Here is a 21,551-nt window from a genome sequence, read left to right as displayed (position 1 = left end):
CCAACTTGCGGACGACAAGGTAGTACAACTACCAATACCTAACTAACTTATAATCTTTTTACTCCTGGCCCTAGTGTTCGTCTGGTAGAAAATCTTGCAGAGGACTAGTTCCCGCTCCTTCTCTTGCTCCAGGTCCCCGAGGTGGTACTGGTGCATCACCCAGTTGGTCCTCAGCTGGTCGAAGTTCTTGTTGGTGTGCAGCACCAGAACCTTTTTTGCTGCCTGTCTATCGGCCGTTGACCATCCCCGGCAAGGTATTGCCGTTCTTGTGCCACATCGCGTGCATGCCGCACTCCGACTATATCTTGCGACGCATCCACGTGCCCCTTTTGGACGCCCTGGAATTGTGTTAGAAGAATTGCTTCCTTAGGCCACTTAGTGTGATACCTGCAGTATTCTGGAATACAGGTTTTAGTGTACGTAGTTGGCATTTTCATAACATCTTTGGCATGTTGCAGTCACTTGTTTCACTTTTTATTAACTGTCAAATTGTAATTGCTTCACCAGGTCTGCGTCTAAAAAGAAAAATATAGCTATAAACAAAGGAATATGTTTGTGCAAGTAGACGGCCGATCGGTGTCTTACCTGGAACTTTCTCAGGTTGGTTGTAGCATATGCTGTGCTCGCTGTCGATGGTTGGTATGAACAAATCGATGAGAGACTGAAATCTCGCGCTGTCAGCACTCACTTTGGCCTCAAGGTGCTCGATCAGCTCTTGATCCGTGGGATCGAACTTGACGCCAGCCGGCAGCATCGGCCAATCCTTCTTCGACTTGCATCGGTAATTCTAGTTATGTGGTACTCGATGTATGATCAATCGACTGTTTTAAGTGAATGGTGAAAGATTTCGACAGATAAGTGGTACTCCAAATCTGAAGTCCAAAATACCCGAACACACCACCGGGATTCTTGTGTCACCTCACGCGCAACGTGTTGGCACGTCAATTCAACGTGTGGACATGATAAATAATTTGACCGACGTATACTAGTACTGCTACTGTACTACTTACTAGTCGTATTTAGTGTCACAATTTATACATAGGTTTAACTAACAAGTACGCACTTGAAGCCTATATATATATATATACATCTGGGCTATTCTGTTACGCATAACAGAATAATATTCTGTTACCCTCTCTGTACTGACGTACTTCACGGTTTGGACTGACTTGTTTTTTCAACAAGAACTGATCTTCCTGCGTGCACGACGGACGGAAATAGGGGATGCAACGTGGAGCTTCGGGCGTTCTCCGGCGCGATGCTTCGGGCCATTCGTTGCTAGAGGAGACTTGTAAGGGGTTCCGCATGTGCCCGCGCTCAGCTGGATGTGTTTTGCGATCTGTAGTCACCGGAGGTGACGGCGTGGGCATTTTTGGCGGCGGACGTGTTTTTTAGCGTCAGTGTTTACTGTGGTGTTCTCGGGCCTCAAATTACGTCGTGTTTGTCATTTTTGATGTGAGAATTATCGGTATGTTATAGTTTTTTGAGATTATTTTCATCTGTAATTTATGATTACAAGTTTTGGTGTTCTTGGTTGTTTTCGACGCCCGCCATGGAATTCTATTCTTCTTTTTCTGTTGTTTTACTTTCGAATTGGTGTTGCAGGGAGAGATATAAGGATTGTATGGAAAGATTTGCATTGTCAATTTTGTTCTTTTGAGTTGTTTCTACCCCGGATTCCCATCGTTGGCGGAGGTGGTGTATGGCGGCTGACTATAAGCTGCGATTTCTTGTAATCTGGTCAAACTGCGTAATTAATTTGCGTGTTTTTCAGTGTTGTTTTGAATTGCTGCCGTATGTGTAGTTGGACTGCTGTGTGTCAAAGTTTTATTACTGTGTGTTGACACCGGAGCCGCACTGATGGCTCTGCACTTTGATTATAAAGCCCGAGCCCTCTGTCAGTTTCATTCTACGAGCTGCAACCAAAGAAACGGGAGATGGATGCTGAGCTGGGAGAGGTCACAGAGGAGGAGGGGACGCCATAGATGTGAGGGCTGCAGTAGCAGAGCAGAGGAGGAGGAGGCGCAGGCGCAGGCAGATGGCGCGACGTGCTGCCGAGGAGGAACTGGAGGCAGAGTTCAACAAACGGCTTGCGCGTGAGGTGATGGATACTTGCAACTCCAATAAATTGGAGCTTCTTTTCCCAGAGGGTAGGGGAAGGAACCATATTCAGATCATTAGTTGGGCTAGGGCGAGAGGAGCCACGGCTCCACATCCATCCACCAGGGCAAAATGGCGTCGTTTCTTTGATCGTTATGACTGAAGTAGTGAATATTATGTTTTTAAGTTTTTTGTTGTGGGGGAGCAGATGTTCGAATCACTATATGAATTCAACTTGTTTTTGTCTCTGAATGTGTTGTTTTGTCTGCATATGTTCGACATGTGCACCTTTGAACTGCTTGTTTTTCTGAAGTTGAACTGATTTGCAGTCAAATGTTGGATGGCTTGTGTAATAACTATTTTCTACCAGCTAGCTACCCATCTTCCTATTTAGTTTTTTATAATCTGCGAGTGTCCCTGACTATAAATGCTATCCATCTATGTGTGGTGTGTGGCCAAGTCTTCCCCCTCCCTTTTCTTCCTTCTTCCAGAATCAGATCTAGGTTCCTCTCTCTTCTGTTCGCCGCCTTTTTCTCTGTTCCTGTGTGTTCCATGGAGGATTGTTCATGCGGATGCCTGGCAAAGATGGCACGCATAGCTGACGGCTGTGTGTACGAGTCTGGTTTGGAGCTCACTCAGACTCAGCGGCGTGGGCAACTTTCTTGTTTGCTGTACAACAACCATGGGTTTCGTACACCCTATGTTTGTCGCCTGACGGATGGTGACTTGAAGGAATCATGGGTATGTGTTTCTATTTGTTTTGGTTCCTACTTTCTTGATGGTTTCTGTTTGAATCCCATGGACTGGATCTGCAGTTTTGTCTAATGAATAGCTTGTCTATATTTTTTTAATTTGGTTTTGTGAGATTTTAACAGTAGGGATTTCTGTGTGTATTTGTTCATTACTTAACAGTATTTTAACCATTTTTTTGTATAATCCCTGATTTGTTTATGAATAGATGTTTTTACTGTAGGTGTATTGATATGTATATTTCTTCAGTTTAGTCAGTTCACATGTCTAGGAAGTTTTGTGTTATTGTTTTGGTTCAGATTTTTTCCATTTTAGTTTGTTATGCAATTCGTTCCTATATCTGTGTAAAAATTCAGTTATGTCAGGTGTTCATTTTGTTTTGTACTCCCATGCCCATTTGCAGAAAATGTCATCGAGGATCAGGATTGTTGCTCCTAGTTCCGGTGTTCTGAAGATGGAGACTTCAGACAAGAATGGGTATCAGTTGATGGATGTTGCCTACCACATCGACTTTGATGGTTGCATCAACCTAACTACTGGCTGGAAGGAGTTTGTTGCTGAGTTTGGATTTGAGGATGGTGATGTGGTTATGGTTATGTTCTCGAGAGAAGACGACTCTCTGACATTCAGAATTTATGTGTTGTAGGTTTAAATGTGGCAAATGACGCCGGTTGTGAGATTTGTGTGTGGTTGATTATGTTGCAGTATTTTTCTTTATAAAACATTTGCACGTGAGATGGTTGAATTGTATGGTTTTATCAGAATGGTATGGAACTAGTTATGTAATGTTTTTCCTATTGTTCTGCTCAAGTATAACTGTTTTTAATTATACATTGTTTATATTAGTTATGGAACAATTTCTATAGTTGAACTGATGGGCATCCTTTGTTTTGACTGGTATATTTTTCATGTTCATAATTCGCAGACGGTGCTATACGTTGATGATTTTTTAGAACCGCTTTTTTGTTATTGAGTTTGCTGAACTTACATCCTGTTAATGATAGTACTAATCTATTTTAGGTTGTCAATTACCAATCAAATTTGTTTGTTGTATAATAGTTTTTTCTTACTTTTTTACATGAATTTTGGAGCACATTTTTTACTTTTTTTATAGATGAATAATGATAGTTTTGGTATTTTATAAAAAAAAATCTTCGCTGCACAGTACTTATTTTTATTTGTACTTGAACCTTATGAATTGTAGTAGTTGAACTTTTTTGTAAATTCGTTTCTAAAATTTTTATTTACAGTCTTATATTTTTTAAATTTTTTTTTACTTCTTACCATTAAGATGTGTTTGAACTTTTTACAATATATTTTTTTATTAACTGAGATTTTTTAAAAAAATTATCTTCATTTTTTATTTTTTGTTGTGCGTGATCTACTGGATTTTTGTAATGGGCGAAGTACTTTGTTGGGCCATTGGCCTGGGTCGTTGTATTCGGCCCGAATAGTTTCTCTCGCGCGGTTGTGCAGCACGGCATGCGTGTGCGCTCTGGGTTTAGTCCCACCTCGCTAGTCGAGGGGGCTCTGGACCTGTTTATAAGCGCAGCCGACGCTCACCAGTCGAACTCCTCTGAACACTTACCAGAGCGCTTATACACGGCGCTCGCTATCTCTCTCTCGACCTGTGGGCCCTGGACGGCAGGCCCTGCGGGTGTGTGGATCACTAGGGATTCGCCCACGGCTCGAGTTCAAGTATCTAGCATTGTCAGGGCCTGAGCCTGTCCTTGGGCGGTCAATTTTTTTAAAATTTTTGTTTGTTTTGGATCTAGTACTTGACTACATCAGTAACTTGGACTGGTACTTTTTTGTCCTTGGGCGGTCAATTTTTTTTTGTTTGTTTTGAATCTAGTACTTGACTACACCAGTAACTTGGACTGGTACTTTTTTGTCCTTGGGCTGTCAATTTTTTTCTTTTTCTTTTTTGTTTGTTTGTTTTAATATAGTACTAAGGGGCGTGACTTGCCCCCGCACCGCACCGTACCAAAGGGCATAGTTGTACTGACACATCTCCCTTGTATGGACTTTGCCCCATTATCTATCTTAGGGGTGTGGGTGCGTGGGGGGAAACAGAATAACCGCACTGCGCCTGTCAAATGAGCTCACTGCCGCGTTAGCGCGAGGCCGAGCTGGGGGGGAGGGGGGGTCAGGACCCCCCCTCCCCCATCCCGACGAGGCCGAGCCAGGAACGAGCCGTAGCAGGCGACGACGCGGCGTGCCGTGGTGTCGCATGCGGAGGAGAGTCTGTAACATGACTTGGCCCATTATCTATCTTAGGGGTGTGGGTGCGTGGGGGGGGGGGGGACATGACTTGCCCCCGCACCGCACCGTACCGCGGGGCATAGTTGTACTGACACATCTCCCTTGTATGGGCTTTGCCCCATTATCTATCTTAGTGGTGTGGGTGCGTGGGGGGGGGGAAACATGACTTGCCCCCGCACCGCACCGTACCGAGGGGCATTGTTGTACTGACACATCTCCCTTGTATGGGCTTTGCCCCATTATCTATCTTAGTGGTGTGGGTGCGTGGGGGGGAAACATGACTTGCCCCCGCACCGCACCGTACCGAGGGGCATAGTTGTACTGACACATCTCCCTTGTATGGACTTTGCCCCATTATCTATCTTAGGGGTGTGGGTGCGTGGGGGGGAAACATGACTTGCCCCCGCACCGCACCGTACCGAGGGGCATAGTTGTACTGACACATCTCCCTTGTATGGACTTTGCCCCATTATCTATCTTAGGGGTGTGGGTGCGTGGGGGGGCGGAAACATAATAACCGCACTACGCTTGTCAAACGAGCGCACTGCCGCGTTAGCGCGAGGCCGAGCCGGGGAGGAGGGAGGGTCGGGACCCCCCTCCCCCATCCCAGCAAGGCTGAGCCAGGAACGAGCCGTAGCAGGCGACGACGCGGCGTGCCGCGGCGTCGCATGCGGAGGCGAGTCCGTAACATGACTTGCCCTATTATCTATCTTAGGGGTGTGGGTGCGTGGGGGTGGGGGGGGGCAGAATAACTGCATTGCGCCTGTCAAACGAGTGCACTGCCGCGTTAGCGCGAGGCCGAGCTGGGAACGAGCCGTAGCAGGCAACGATGTGGCGTGCCGCGGCGTCGCATGCGGAGGCGACTCCGTAACATGACTTGCCCCCATTGTTTTATGTTTATTTTTTAGGGGAAAAACCAGCACCGTTATGAATTATTTTTTCATTTGTACTTTTTTGATAAAAAAATTTGTACTGTTGTGAGTTATTATTTGTACTTTATCCGTTTGTTTTCTCCATCTATATTATTTTTTTATTTGTATTTGATTATTGGTATTATCTTTTGTAACTGGCTAGAGATAGTGGGCTTCGCCACGGTTGTGGGCTTTAGCCGTCCGTTTTCTCCCACTCATCTTTTAACCCTCCCACTCACCTTTTAACCTTCGATCTTCCCCGTTCCGCTTATGTCCCGTCCCCAAATCGATTCCGTCTTTGTTCCCCTCTTCTTCTCTTCTCGGAGGGGGAGTTGCTACTCCTGTTTCGCCGCGGGAGCGTCGGCCGGAGGGTTCAACCCCAGGGGTGGAGGTCCGGGGTGCTCTATTTTATTCCTTTTGCTCTGCCATTGACTTTGCTTACGTCCTCTTATGTTCAGATTTTCTCTCTATTTCTAATCTGTTGCTCTCTTTGCTGTCCCATGCTGCACTCGCTAGGGTTCCTTTGCTGTTAAACGAGCATTTGGCGGCAGTGATACTGGATTTCGTGGCGGATTTTGTGTTTGCTGGTAAGAGTTTTGCTTTTGTATGGCGTCCTTCGTTTCTGAAATAGTTCAAATCCCTAATTTTTGTTCATGTGTCTTGCAGATCTGGTTCGGCAGATTTTAGGACTGTAGATCTCAATGGGTACATCATCCAGTCCGGACAAATTGAATGCAGGTGATTTCCCTTGTATTTTGGATGATGTTTTAACAGATCTGGTTTTTAGGTTGTACAGTTGTTGTCGTATCGACTTTATAAGTTGTATGTATTTTGATATGTGTTAATTTTGTCCTGGATTGTATGGTGTGTATTGTTTTGGTAGTTGATGCAATCTGCAGACATGTTGTAGTACTTATCACCATGTGTATTTTGTACTGCTGTCCTGGCATTTGAATAGGTTGTAGTAGTCAGTGAAGAACTAGTATGGTGTTGAAAGAGTTGTGTTTTCTGAAGTTTGCTCTGCAAGTGGTGGGTTCATATTTGTTTTATTCGGTGAACTTGTAGTGTTCACATAGTTGAACTGATTGATTGTTCTTGTACTTTTTTGCTGATTATGATGTTGTTGCAGATGTTGGAGTGCTGGTGCCTCCTGATTCTGACAAATCAGACCGCTTTCAAGATCTTGTGAATGTTATTTTTGAGACACCAAATCCTCTAGAAGAACTTGCGAATGTTGCTGGTGTTTCCCTTATGTTTGCTCTTTTTTTATCAGCCTTTAATACATATATATGCTTAGTTTCATCAGTTGTTCCTTTTTGTTTGTGTCTGATGGTATGCGCTTTATTTATTTTTGTGTCTGCAATGTTAATTGTGTTTTAGTTTTTTATGTGCGTGGTTATGTTATTGGTTTATGCAGTTAATGACAGCCATGGTGTTCCAGAGGACATTGCTGATGTTAAAGATATTAATGATGGGATGTATTCACTTAACATTGATGATGGTGATGGCAGCTTGCAGTTGTCTGTATATATCAAGATAATTTGTGAGTATTTTTTACAGATAAATTAGATTTTCACCAGTGCAGGATGTATTATATTCGCATTTTGCTTGAGGTAATTATTTTCATGTATTGATGGTGTTTCTGAATTGGGACTAGCAGGAGCAGGCATAGCTTTGTTTTTTCAAAACGATTTTTTTAGTTGTCCACTGGTGTGTTTGTTTTACTATGCCTTTTGTACTGCCGACTGAGAATTATCAGTACTGATGTACTACAAGAGTTTAAATTTTTCCTTGGCATTTTTTTTGCTGAGTTACTGGTTGACAGTATCGTTTTGTGTCAGATATATCCAGATAAGTTTTTTCAAATTTATTTGTGACTGCATTCAAAAGGATTATCAAATGGTTTAAATAATAATGTCACTGCTTCAACGGGCACAAATCAGAAATTATATCAGTACTGATGTGTACTCAGCCTTGTACTGACATCTGAGAGTTATCAGTACTGATGTACTACAAGAGTTTAAATTTTTCCTTGACATATTATTTTTCCTGAGTTACTGGTTCACAGTATCGTTTTGTGTCAGATATATCCAGATAAGTTTTTTCAAACGTATTTGTGACTGCATTCAAAATGATTATCAAATGGTTTACATAATAATGTCACTGCTCCAGCGGGCACAAATCAGAAATTATATCTTAACTATAGTACTGATCGAGAAATCAACGATAAAGCTAAATAAGTTTTGGTAACGACAGTGTTTGTGAAATGCTTCCTCATTGTCTGCTGATGCAACTGAGACTACAGGGTTATTTTTTAGTTGACGCAGCATGATAACCACTATGTATTTTTCAGTCTTGAGCTTCTCCTAACTGTCCCCAAATGTTGTGCCTTGCCGGCGCTCTTTCCAGGTTGAGCCTTGGCAGCTTCATCGTCAGTTTCAGTTTCCTCGTCCCCGACACTGTCATCTTCATTGTCTTCGTCTGATTGACCGTCATTCTCGTCAATCTCTTCTTCTTCATCGTCTTCATTTGATTGTTTGGAACTCTGTACCTTGCCCTGTTTATGTTCAGCTCCACTGACCTCCTTGCCCACTTTGCACGTGTGGGCATTATGTTTGTCAGTTCTGCCACACTTGCGGCAAGTGTAGCTGTTACGTGTGTTGTATCCATTGGTAGAAAGCTGGGTGGATCCAATCTGCTTGTTCTTGTTAACAGTGGCATCTGTGCGGAGTGGGCATGTGCGGTAGTTATGGTTGCTCACGACGTTGCAGAAACCGCATGCCCTTATCCCGAGTGGTTTGCCGTCCGGGCCAAATTCCACGCGCTTGATGGGGCGTGGTGGCTTTTTGGCTGCTGCTTTCGTAGCTTTCGCTGCTTGCGTCTTGCTCTTCCTCCCCTTTGTGTTTGAGAATATTGGGGGTTTAATCACCCTTTCCTGTTGCTGCTGGTAGGATGTGCTATTGGCATGTCGTTCGCCTACAGCACCATCAAGCTCATGATCTCGCATGTGAGTTTGTCAGCGCTCTTGAGTGTGCACATGGGCAAGCTCCGGTTGCTGCTGCTCCTCTTCCTCGTTCTCAAACGGGTCAACAGATCCCAGATGGTTCATCTCGGATAACATTGTAGCAATATCCTGCTCAATGGCTTCATTGTTCGCGACACCTCCATTTTTAGCAGAATGCATGGCGTCGAGTTCTTGTTCAAGTTTGTCCATGACGACCCGCGGCCTTGCCATTTGCTCTTGGCTTCTCAAGCTTTTTATGTGCACCCTCATGTTCAGCATCAGCAGTGAGCTTTCAATGCAGTATTGGGATGCCTTGTTTGACGCTACTATCCTCAAGTCATTTCTGTCAAATGTTGGCTGGATGTTCGGGCGTTTGGTGTATCTCCTGAGTATGTATTTCTCTGGAACGCTGGCAGCCTTAATTGTCTGCATCATGCACATGACATGCACGCAGAAAAGACCTGTATTTGTTTTTGTAAGAGGTGCATGTTTTTTGTCATTTCATTCGAACAAAAACTTTGCAAAAGAAGTAGTACAGTATGTAACATCTTTTTTGTACTCCTCACCTGTGTGGTCCCATAGCCTGCACTCGCACTCATATGTTTCTCCCACGGGGTCTCCCACCACCTGGAACGCGTGCTGAGCCCACACAGACAGTTTTTGCAGGTGGTTATAGCGCACTAGGTACTTTGTGGTCTCTTCCGTCTCTGTCGCCATGAAGAGAGTTTTGAGTTTTAGCCTATCTCTCATCTCGCTATACACAGCTCGCGTGTACAGCTTTGCCATCCGGGTGTCAAACCCATAGAAGGTCAGCGTGTTTTGTTCCTTATGCAGATGCAAGAATGATGGCCAAATTGTTAGTTTTCTCGCAGCAAAAACTTCTAATAAAGTTTTTACTTTAGTAAGCATGTAATTTTTTGTCTTACGACAAGTGATAGAGCTATACCCAGTAACCCATTGTCTCCTGGTTCTCTGTTTGCCTCCTGGTTTTGACGCAGGAGTTTACCTGGCTGACAAACCGGTGTAGGTTATGTCTCTCATTTATGAAGTTCTTCTTGAGCACATAGTTCATGCTCTCACTTCGTTGTGTGGATGTCATTTTGGCGCAAAAAAATTCTTTGAAGTAGGCTGATATCCATTTCTCACGCTCGTTCCACATGCCCACCATTGTGGCATCATCGTGGAGGTTGTACTTATCCTTGAGTCTTTTCCAGGCATCCTCAAACTTAGTTAGCATGAGGGGCCAGTTGAGAATTGATGTGAATTCATCCTTAAAGTCATCGTGTAGGAAATACAGGTATGCAAGGTGTTCCCTGTACTTCTTCATAATGTGCCAGCGGCATAGCTTATGTACTTTGTTCTTGAAAACATCTGTGATCGCCAAAGCCATTGCCGGACACTGGTCTGGTAATGAGAAAATAGACTCAGAGTGGTCAGCAGATGGTTGTGCATATATACCAATAGAACTGACACAACATTTTTATTGTGTTACTTTCCTTTTCTTTTTTGGAAGGGGGGTGGTGGTTGGGGGTGGTTTTAGCGGGTGTACCTGTGAGGATGCATGTAGGAGCCTTCCTTCTCATGCACCTTCAAAATGTCTTGAACAGCCACTTGAATGAATTTGCATCCTCATCTCTTATCAAGGCAAAACCAAAGAATGTAGTCTGTAAGTGGTTGTTAGTCCCGACAAACACCCCAAGTGGCATATGGTACTTGTTGGTATTATATGTTGTGTCAAACATTACACAGTCCCCGAAGTCCTGATATGCCCCTCGGCAGCTTGCGTTCGCCCAGAATATGTTCTTAACTCTGTCGAACTCATCGAGTTGCATGTCACAAAAGAATTCCCTGTTTATAGCTTTCATCTCCCTAAAGAAGTTGACAGTCTTTAGGACATCATCCACATCATCAATCCTTGAATTCTTTGCTTTCCTGCATATGAAAAGTTCATTGAAAAATGCATGTTGAACTGGCGTCAGGTCATGCGTTGCGTGATATGTTTGTACTGACAGAGGGAAAAAGACGTAGGTTTTTTATGGGAGGAGAACAAGTTACTTACAGGTTAATCGGGTCTTTGGCATTCCTTTCGAGGAAGTAGCTACCAGGGTCATCACGCCTAGAATGCTCATGATTTGCGTGTGTTCAATGCCTTTGAACTGCAGGTACTTGACGTACTCCAAGATTGTTTTGTCAAAGTTTTTGTGGGAGTGCAAGAAGACAAGCATTTCTGCGGTGAGCTGTAGCCTGTGGTTGTGTTCCCAGACTATCTCTTTTACGACCAATGTTCCATCCTTTTCCTTCTTCAGCCTCATTTTAGCCCCGCAGTTAGTTCTGGTTGTCGTCTTGTTATGTTGTCTATTTGCTTCAGACACCTTTGATTCATAAACTCCATGGCACGTGCAATAAAGGTAGGCTCTGGTCTTAATCTTGGGGCCTTCCCTGACAGCAAAACCAGCGTGCTTTGCATATACATTGTAGAAGTTCTTACTTTCTTCGAAAGTTTCAAACCTCATCTCTGGCCTTGGTAGAACATAAGCTTCAATGTCAGGTGGCTGCACACAACAGTGACCAAACAAAAATGTTAGATGGGGTGGTCACAGCACCATGGTATGGACTGTGCTTGTATTTTTTTCTATATGTATACTTACATGTGTATAGCTCTGCGCTGCCTCTGGTGTTTGTTGTTCTCCCAGGTTTATGGGCGTCGGTGGTGTCACCCTTGGCACATGCAGCAATGCATATCTTGGAGGGAGCAACAATGATGAAGTTCTCTGTCTCTCATTGTACGGCCGTCTCTCCTCAGATTCATTGTGATGTTGCTCCTGTCTATATGGCTCATATCTTGTACTTTTGAACCTGCTAGATTGGCCAAAATTTCTGTCTTTTTGCCCTGGTCTTCCCGTCGCAACTGCTTTTGCAGCATGAATGATTGATGTTGACGGAGCGACTGGTGGAAGCCTTCTTGCAACCCATCCACGGCTTCATGTCCTTGGCTTTTTGCATGCGCTGGGGAAGGAAAACATTTGTTGTTGGTGATATTATTGGCCTTGTTGCAACCCAGTAGTGGCAAAGTTTGCATTCCCAGACATTACTGTTTGCCATATAGAAGAACTTGTCCGTGCTTCTGATGTTTGCGGTGTATCTTCAAATCTGCCTGTACTGTTGAAATATCCAGGCGGTATTTCTGGTGTTACCCAACCAGGTGGTGCCCCATATCTGTCTAGCTCATGAAATGCTTGCTGTGTGCGCCGCCTTGCATGCTTCTGCAAACAACATTCAACAGTTTTGGGATTAATCTGGTTCGTTTTTAGTCAAACTTATGAACGTTGATGTTCAAACACGGATGTACTGATGTATTGTTTCTATACTTATGCAACTACACTAGAAGTACTCCTAGTTTATGTATCATTGAACTTATTGTGTAACTGTGGCACTCTCTTGTCACTATCTACCTGGACTGACGCATATGTTTAAGTTTTTTTAACTTGAACTGAAGATAGCATATTAGATGCACTGACAGTAACCTCGACATCCTAATCGTGCATCAATGCATCTACATTACAAGTACTACCAGTTTATGCATCACTGAACTTACTGTGTAGCAATTTCTTTTTTCAGTAACAGTTTTTTTACTCATTTGAACTGACGCAACTAGATGACTTGTACTCTTAGAAATAACAACATACAACTTTTTAGTGGTAGCTGAACCTTAGTACTATCCACTCGTTTGAACTGACGCAACTACATGACTTGTACTCTTAGAAATAACAACATACAACTTTTCAGTGGTAGCTGAACCTTAGTACTATCCACTTGGACTGATGCATAAGTTTAAGTTTTTTTACTTGAACTGAAGCTAGCATATTAGAGGTACTGACATTAATCTCGATATGCTAATTGTGCATCAAGTGGCAGGGGTGTGAACGAACTGATGCAAGCATTTGCAATGTACTGATGCAACACAAATGCAGCACACAATTTTGTACTCATGAACTTAATAGTGTAACATGTAGGCAGAGCATAGCAGCACAAATAAACTGATGAACTGATAAATTGACAGAAACATGGTACCTTACTTCATTCAAACCCAGATCTCAAAAACTTGGAGTTGCTAGTAATTTGTGTGGGAAGGATTCATCACCTGCATCTTGTTGCATGTGACTCCATCTTCGTTTCGTTGGCGGCGTATTAGCAAGAACTTGGATGGCGGAGCCATTGTTGTTAGGGAGACGACCGTGCTTGTGGTGGAGCTCTATCGACGAGGTCCATCGAGGGGCGGAGGCAGGAGGCGTGGATCACGGCCCAGGCGAATCTCCGGCGCCCGGCAACGGGGAGGCGCGAGGGGAAGCTCCTGCACCAGGCGGCGAGTAGGGGAGCGGGGAGGCTCCTACACCAGACGGACAGGGGCGTGCGGGGAGGCTCCGGCGCCCGGCGGCGGGGAAGCGCGCGGGGAGGCTCCGCCGCCCGACGGCGGGGAGGTGCGCGGTGATGCTCCAGCACCGGATGAGGCCACCGATGGTGGCGGCGGTCGGGTCGGCGGCATGGCTAGACGGCGGTGCGTCGGGGGGGAGTGGTGGCTGTGGATCCGGGGCCGGTGATGCAAACTCGCCGTCGGCGGGTCAGGGCGCCGCGGGCTCCCTCGCTTCTGCTTCCGCCGTCGCTCGCTCGCCCGCGACGGCTGCCTCCGGCGGTAGGAAGTGGGTCGGATTGGGGCTGGGTCGGTCGTGGACGCGTCGCGCCTTATAGGGGGCGAGGGTAACAGAATATTATTCTGTTACTGGTAACAGAATAGTCCTGTCCTATATAATATATATATATATATAGGATGGGTCTATTATGATAACACCCCTTAACACCTTATTCTGCACACCCGAACCTTATTCTGCTAACACCTCCGCCCATCCCGTAGCTACAGATTAACCATGCTAAACACCCGACCGAACTGCGTGGGTCAGAAAAAAAGTCCTCCCCTCCCACCTTATCCTATGGTCGAGCACCACCTCCCACTCCCGCACGAACTCCACCTCCCTTCCCGCACCGTCCGGCAAACCCCCACTCCACTGCGCTGTCGGCCCAACTCCCACGCCGCAGCGCCGCCTCCCTCCTCCGCCGCGTCACCTTCATCCCCGCGCCTCCTCTTCCTCCCGGCCGGGGTCACCATGCCTCCACTTCCTCCTAGCCGACGCCGCCGCGCCTCCTCTTCCTCCCCAAATCGCCGCCACCCCCTGGATCCACTTCCTTCTTCCCTGCCCACTGGCAGCCCCACCCTCCCCACCTTCTCCAACGCCTGCTAGCCTCCCCTCCCCTCCGCCAACCTTGTCCGCAAGGTCTAGCAGCCCCGCCCCCCCCCCCCACCCTCTGGCACCGCGACGACACCTCCTCTGCTACTCTGGTCGGATCCGCCAACGCCCCTGACTACCGCTGCATTGCCGGATTCCGATGCCGTCCTGGACAGCAGCCACTTCTCCCTCCTCCCCTTCATCCTCCGGCCGCCGGATCCGCGTCGCAGTCCATGTCAGGCCCTGTGTCAGCTAGCTGCGGGATCCACCTCGCCGCCCTCCACCGACCACCATCCACCGAATCCCTATGCAGCTCCACGGGTGCCGCCCCATCCCTATGCAGCTCCACGGGTGCCGCCCCATCCCTATGCAGCTCGGTGGCCGCCCCCTGTGCAGCTCAGTCGCGGCTCCTATGCAGCTCGGTTGTGTTCGTCTCTCCTTTCCCCTCACCCACTCCGATTGGGGGAGCGAGGAGCGGCGGCGGAGGAGCGTTCTCATGGCAAGGGGAGGTGCGGGCGCATGGGGCTCCACCGGCGGCATCTGCAGTTCACTCCATGCAAGATGAGGTGCTCCTCCTCGTGGCCGAACAGTTCAGAAAGAAGGATTGTGCCTCACAGTATGCAGGTGGTGTGGTCGTGCAGCTCGGAAATGCTTGTGATGCCGTTCAGAGCTTGTGCCCGTGCAGTACGGCGAGCGCCATCTCTTCCCATTGGTCGGTGGACCATGGCCGTGCAGCTCGGAAATGCTCGCGATGCCGTTCAAAGCTTGTGCCCATGCAGTACGGCGAGCGCCATCTCTTCCCATTGGTCGGTGGACCATGGCAGTGCAGCTCGGAGATGCTCGCCATGTGGTTCTGGACTTGTGTGTGTGCAGTCGGGAGAGCGCCATCTCCATCTCTTCCCGTGTGGTCCGTCAATTATGGTTGTGCAGCTCGCAGACACTCATCGTTTGATTGAGGGCTCATGCGTGTGCAGTCCTGCGAGGGCCATCTCTTCCCTTGCTCATAAGGTTCTTTTGATTCTGTTCTGCTAATTGAGATTTTGTTTTCTCGGTTGGTTTTGCTGGTGATAGGGGTTCTGGAGGTACCTTCTGAAGAAGAACCTTGATGCCTGGTGGCTGCAAGGGTTCTGTTGCGCCGTGTTTGGGATTGGCGATTCAGGCTACCAGGGGTACAATGTTGCTCTTCTGACTATGATTACTTAGCTTGCTGCTGCGCTGTGTGCTGTGTTTTGTTGATACAATGATGCTCATTGATTTGTTGTGCATGCACGTACTGCAGGTTGCTGCAAAGAAGCTCCGTACAAGGCTTTCATAGCTTGGTGCAAAATCGATCATAGTGATTGGATTGGGAGATGACCAAGACTCTTCAGGGTACGTTGTTAGCATCTATTGTTTGTATTTGCTATCGTTGCTGTTCATTTGCATGTTGTTGAGACATCAAATTTTATATTTGTCGTGCCTATCGAAATTCCAAGGATTATTTTTCTTCTTGTTGGAAAGCAATTCCTCATAGTTACCAAGTGATTTCTTTTCTTTTTGTTGTATACCAGATATGAAAAAGCTCTACATTCTTGGCTGCTGTCTTTCGCGAAATCACTGAATCGAACAAATCCGTCGCTTTCACCAAGAATTCAGGCTCGTCTGCGGGCACTCAGACGAGCGTCCAAGCACTCCGATGAGTGTCCGTGCACATCAGCGGCTCTACCACAAACATTCAGAAAAAAAGGATTCCCCTAGTGTGGAAAATGGATAGCTCTGGAATCTACTCCTCACAATGGTTATATGCTGATTTCAACTTCTATGTGTAGTGAGTTGTATTTTGTGTGTGGATGATTGTAACATGGAGACAGAAGAAAAGAAAGGGATGCAATTTTGTTACACTGCATCATGGGTTACTGCTCAGTTTGTAATTTCTTTCATTGTAAATGCAGTGCACTCGGTGAACCAAAGAAGTACATCTTTCAAAGTATTGTAGCTCATTTTTTAAAAAAATCATTGTGGTTCACTATGCATTTAAAAAAATCAGTACACTTGAATCCAAAAATCCTTTATACTTTTTAAAAATACAGCAAGAAAAAACCTTGCAACTCACTTTGATTTATGTTGTAGTTCAATTCTCCCAAAAATTAAAAAGCACTCATATGTAAAAAAAGCAAAAATGCATTTGGAGTTGCAGTGCACTTCGTCGTCGCGTGCGGTGCACTACACTCGGCCTGGCAGTTTAGATGAAACTACAAAATCAAATGTTAGCAAAAATATTAATAATCCACTTCTCTGCCTAAACACTGCAGTGCGGTATTCAGATTGAAGTAGTGCGTTCTTTTGTCCAATGAAGTACACACGATAATTTTGGTCTCGCAAAAAACAGAGTGTCCGCTTTTCGGTAAAACCAAAACTGCTCGTAAACCGTAAGGAATTAGAGAGAGTGTTCTACATGAAAAAGTTGTGTCTCGTCGATATCTTTCCAACGGCATATGATTTGAATCATTCTGACCAGCCGTTCAGAAAAATTTCGCGAAAAAACAGCCGCTGCCTCTCGACGTCAGCCGCACGATTTTCAAAATTAACTAAAAACTGTAAGGAATCTCAAAGACATTTCAACATACGACAGTTGCGCCTTGTCCATAGCTTTCCAACGGCGTATCATACGTCTCGTTTCGATAAACGGTTAGAAAACTGGAGCGAAAAGAGTAACGAAAATTTCAAAAAAAATTGAAAAACAGAGTTCCGCGATTTAGTAAATTTGAAACTTCTCTTCAACCGTAACGAATTAGAGAAATATTTATATATGAAAAAGATGCGCCTCAATGATATCTATCCAACGGCGTGTCATTTGCTTCGTTCCGACGAGCGGTTTAGAAGAAATCGTGAAAATACGCTTGCTGCCACTCGTCGTCCGCCGCACTATTTTCAAAACTGCTCTTAAACCGTATTGAATATCGAAAAGTGTTCAACATGTCGAAGTTGCGCCTAATCCATAGTTTTTCAACGCTATATTATACGCCTCGTTCTGATAAACGGTTAAAAAACTAGAGCGAAAACAATACCAGAAAAACACTGCATGCAATTTTTTTGGCACGAAGTTCACTAGTCTATATTGCAATGCTCGTCGTCAAAATGATGCAGTGCTTCTGTTGAGCGTGCAGTGTCGAAGTGGTGTGCAGAATAGTTATTCTGCTAATATTAGCAGAATAGACCGTCTGTATATATACGAGAAATGGGTGTAGCTACACCCGGTAGTAGGATGCATTACAAATTTTTCTTACTACCGGGTGTAGTTACACCCATTTTTATTTTGTACGTTTTAGGTAGTATCTACCATACCGCAGTGTATGTATACATAGTATGTAGTATGTAAGAATACTTAGGTAGTATATATACTATTTTTCAGGTAGTATGTACTATATTTTTAGCATACCTCTTTTTACGTATAAATATGTACGTATTTTCGCAAATATGATAAAAATATAGGCTTACATGCAATTTTTTCACATAACTCGCTTTGGAGTATCTTAGATATAATATACGAACATACTAAAAATGATAAAGTAGTATATATACTACCACATAGTAGTATACGAGAAATGAGTGTAGCTACATCCGGTAGTAGGATGCATTTTCCCTATATATATATATATATAGACAAATGTTTCCTACAAGCAGTGGTAGTTACCACCACTTGCGTTTTGTATGTTGTATGTAGTATCTGTCGAAACCGAGAGTATGTACGTGTAGTATGTAGTATATAACAATGATTAGGTAGTATATATACAAATTTTTAGGTAGTATGTACCATTTTTTGAGTATGCTCTTTTTTACGTACAAATGTGTACGTATTTCACAAATATAACAAAAATTATGGGCTCATATGCATTTTTTCATGTAACTTGTTTTGAAATATCTTAGATATAGTATATAAACATATTTAAAATAATAAAATAATATATATAGTACCACATGCTAGTATATGAGACATGTGGGGTAACTACCACCGGGTGGTAGGATGGATTTCCCATATATATATATATATATATATATATATATATATATATATATATATATATATATATATATATATATATATATACTCCTAATGAACGACTTGGTGAATAGTCCGCGCGGTTTATTTTCGCTGGTCTTTTTTCGTCATCCTCTCCCACTCTGGTTCCACCGATTTTCACCCTCCCACGGAGGAAAAAAAACGCTCCAAACAACCTTGCGAGCAGCTCTTCTCCTCGATTACCCTCGTGCGCACTAGGGTTTCCTACGCCATCGCCGCCGCCAGGGAACTCCTCGACCAACCCACCCTCCTATCGCTCCGCCCCCTTCCCTTCCCATCACCGCAGTCGCCCCCTCCATCTCCTTACGGAGCCACTTCCCTGCCGCGAACATCCTGCTCGCGTTGTACATGACCGGTATGGCGGCCCTGACGGGGAGAGAGAACCGCCACGGGAACGCGGCGGTGAGCCCCTCGGTGAAGACCTGCGTGGAGAGCACGAACGCGTGCGGTGCCGCGGCGGCGATCTTCGTGGTGTCCCCGGGCCAGAGGCCGTCGAGGATGTACAGCACCGGGAGCGCAGCACCGATGAGGAACCCGCCCACAGTGTGTGCGGCGAGGGGAGGTGCGCGAGGCCACGGAAGACAGGCGCGGACGGGTTGGGCTTCCTGGGGCGCTGCGGAAAGGCGAGCGTGGCCAGGAGGAGGAGGTAGGGGAGGAGCAGAACGCCAAAGGCGATCTCCGAGAGCGGCACGGTGGTCGAGAAGGCCAGTACGGCGGCGGCGCCCAGCGTGTTGAGCTGCTTGATGGAGAAGAGGTAGTGGTGGTGGTGCGGGCGCGTGGTGGGCGAGGTGGGCTCTGGGTGAAGCGGTAGGGCGGCTACCTCATCGATGGCAGCGCGATGCCGCTCTCGCCGTCGGGCCCACGCTGCCGGACATCGTCGTGCTCTTGGCTTGTTCGCTCAATGTCGTTGGGTTCTCCTTGTCCGCTGAGTTTTGATACACCTCTTCTGTTGAGCAATCCTGGTGTGTTAAAAATAATGTTTTAACTTTGTCTTTGATGGTTTATTACTATGCTTTCCTTTTTCGCAGAATTACCATAATCAGGAAAGGGAGGGAGCAAAGTTGTTGGCCGATGATGATATGAGATTGACAACCTGTTTCCTGCATCCTCTAGGAGTAGGATTTGAAAGCGTTTTGGGAAGTAGACTGAAGACCAAGACGATGGTAATTTTGGTGATTTGAGACGGTGTGGTAGCCACCCAATTAGTCGTAATTCTGTGGCCGCATGTTGTGACTCAACTTGATAATTCTGTGTTTCACGAAACAACATCACATATTTTCAGGAGGAGTGGCCGAAGGAGAACTTTTCTATGTTGTTAATGTATAGTGGTAAGTCAAAATTGTTCTGAACTTATTAACCATTCCTATACTGGTAGGCAGGTATACATTGGACTTGATTTAATTCGTTTTCTGCTGTTGAACTGAACTGCAGCTGGGGTTTATGCTGATTGTGCTGATTTGGAAGTTTGATTTCTCGCCGTTTATGATCCTGGTCATTGCCATTCTCAACGACGGTGGGTCTCAAAATCATTATGCCAAACAAACATGTTACTGTCCATTGCTCATTTGTTTGATTGATTTACTCAACTCAGGCACAATCATGACCATCTCCAAGGACAGAGTGAAGCCATCCCCACATCCAGATAGCTGGAAGCTACTAGAGATCTTCATCACCGCCATTGTCTATGGTGCCTACCTTGCTGTGTTGACCGTGGTGTTCTTCTTCGCCATGACTAGCACCGACTTCTTCAGCGTAAGTGTTGTTTCAACCCATGCCATGTCTAATCCCTCCAAACTAGACAATTTATGGGCGTCGCTTGTGCTGCTTTACAGACAATACATGCTAAATGTTCCTATTTGTTTCCAAATTGCAGGAGAAGTTCCACGTGCGTTCGCTAAGGAGCAACAAGGACGCGATGATGTCTGCCCTCTACCTTCAAGTGAGCATCATCAGCCAGCCCCTCATCTTCGTCACCCGGTCGCGCCGCTGGTGCTTCCAGGAGCGCCCGGGGCTCTGGCTCTGCTTCTCCTTCGTCGTCGCGCATATCGTAAGCCCACCCCACCCGGCCTCACTCCAACAATGGAGTGCGCGCGTTCATATTCAGTTGTAGCTGCAACAATACCGAAGGAGAACAGAACAAATCAATGATAAAGATGGCGTCGACACTCTTCATGAATGCCATTCTTTTTAGGAGCTGATTTTGTTGTACATAAAAATGCATATGTATGAAATGGTCAATTAAAATGTTCTTTGCAATCCATTATCATAATCCACCAAGTTATAACCAAGTCCTACTATTCCTGGTTGGTTTTGAAGTGTTCCGTTGGCACTTGTTCTCTCATATGAAAAGGAGAGCTGAACAAGTGACAAGTCCTACTGTTTCTGGTTGGTTTTGAAGTATTCAGAATAACTATTTATAACTACGGAGTGTCTTCTGCTCGAGTTTTAGTATCTCAGTTAAGAAATAAATAGTAGCCTTCCTCTAAAGAGGTCTGCTGCCTTGCTTTTCATAATTTAAATTTGTATTTTATTTTCTTATATTCAAACAAATATTTGCAGAGAACGGGTGTTCGGTGACTGAGATAGCTTTAGTGAGTTAATGGTTTGACTTGCTAGTGCAAGGAGGACACTGTAATTTGGTCCAACAAGTATGCATAACAATATTTTGATTGTTCAACATTCTTTATTGCGTGAATTTCAGACATATCAGGATGCAGGTATATGACACTATTGTGTTGTCTGTAGAGGTTCTCATTCTGAAAGAAATTGCAACTATGCAAGAGCTTATTGACGGAGATTATGAAATTTGCAGTTCATGTTCTGGACATCAGATTGATACTTTACCAAAGGTGCACCAATCGGCCCTCCGTCTCCTAGGGTGATGGCGCAATGACATCGATAGCGGCAGCAATTACGCACAGGTGACGGTGGATTTGTCAACTGACTTAATATCTCTCTCTCTACTACCTAAAAAACCTGTAACGCTTCATTCCGATCTTCTGTCTTATGTCGTTTTGTCCAATCGCACACATTTCTCTGGTCGTATGCTAGATTGGAAGAACCGGAACATTTCCTACTGCGTTTGTAATGATGCAGTACGGTTAAAAACTTTTTATTTACTTGAGTCTGCTACCTCAGATTGATGCGTCATGCTCGGACAGTAATAGTCTAAGCTTCATCAT

At 45.2% G+C, this 21,551-nt stretch overlaps 1 protein-coding gene and 1 pseudogene across 2 annotated transcripts; one reads left to right on the top strand and one right to left on the bottom strand.

The window, feature by feature from the left end:
• The first annotated feature begins 18,511 nt into the window (after nucleotides 1-18,511).
• LOC123092192 (plasma membrane ATPase) lies at nucleotides 18,512-20,913 on the top strand. 2 transcript variants are annotated; one of them, XM_044513892.1, is made up of 6 exons: nucleotides 18,513-19,123; nucleotides 19,398-19,532; nucleotides 19,652-19,697; nucleotides 19,801-19,882; nucleotides 19,961-20,121; nucleotides 20,243-20,912. In XM_044513892.1, the coding sequence occupies exons 4-6, from the start codon at nucleotides 19,810-19,812 to the stop codon at nucleotides 20,477-20,479; spliced, it is 471 nt and encodes a 156-aa protein (XP_044369827.1). In that variant the 5' UTR covers nucleotides 18,513-19,123; nucleotides 19,398-19,532; nucleotides 19,652-19,697; nucleotides 19,801-19,809; the 3' UTR covers nucleotides 20,480-20,912. The 2 variants fall into 2 exon arrangements, with proteins under 2 accessions (XP_044369828.1, XP_044369827.1); XM_044513893.1 differs by having other exon boundaries at nucleotides 18,512-19,554; nucleotides 20,243-20,913.
• Nucleotides 18,564-19,244, bottom strand: LOC123090105 (uncharacterized; annotated as a pseudogene).
• Nucleotides 20,914-21,551: the final 638 nt, after the last annotated feature.

The sequence above is a fragment of the Triticum aestivum genome, chromosome 4B (assembly GCF_018294505.1).
Source record: "Triticum aestivum cultivar Chinese Spring chromosome 4B, IWGSC CS RefSeq v2.1, whole genome shotgun sequence".
NCBI lineage: Eukaryota > Viridiplantae > Streptophyta > Magnoliopsida > Poales > Poaceae > Triticum > Triticum aestivum.
Note: the sequence above shows the minus strand (reverse complement) of the source record. Positions and strands in the feature narration are given on the sequence as shown.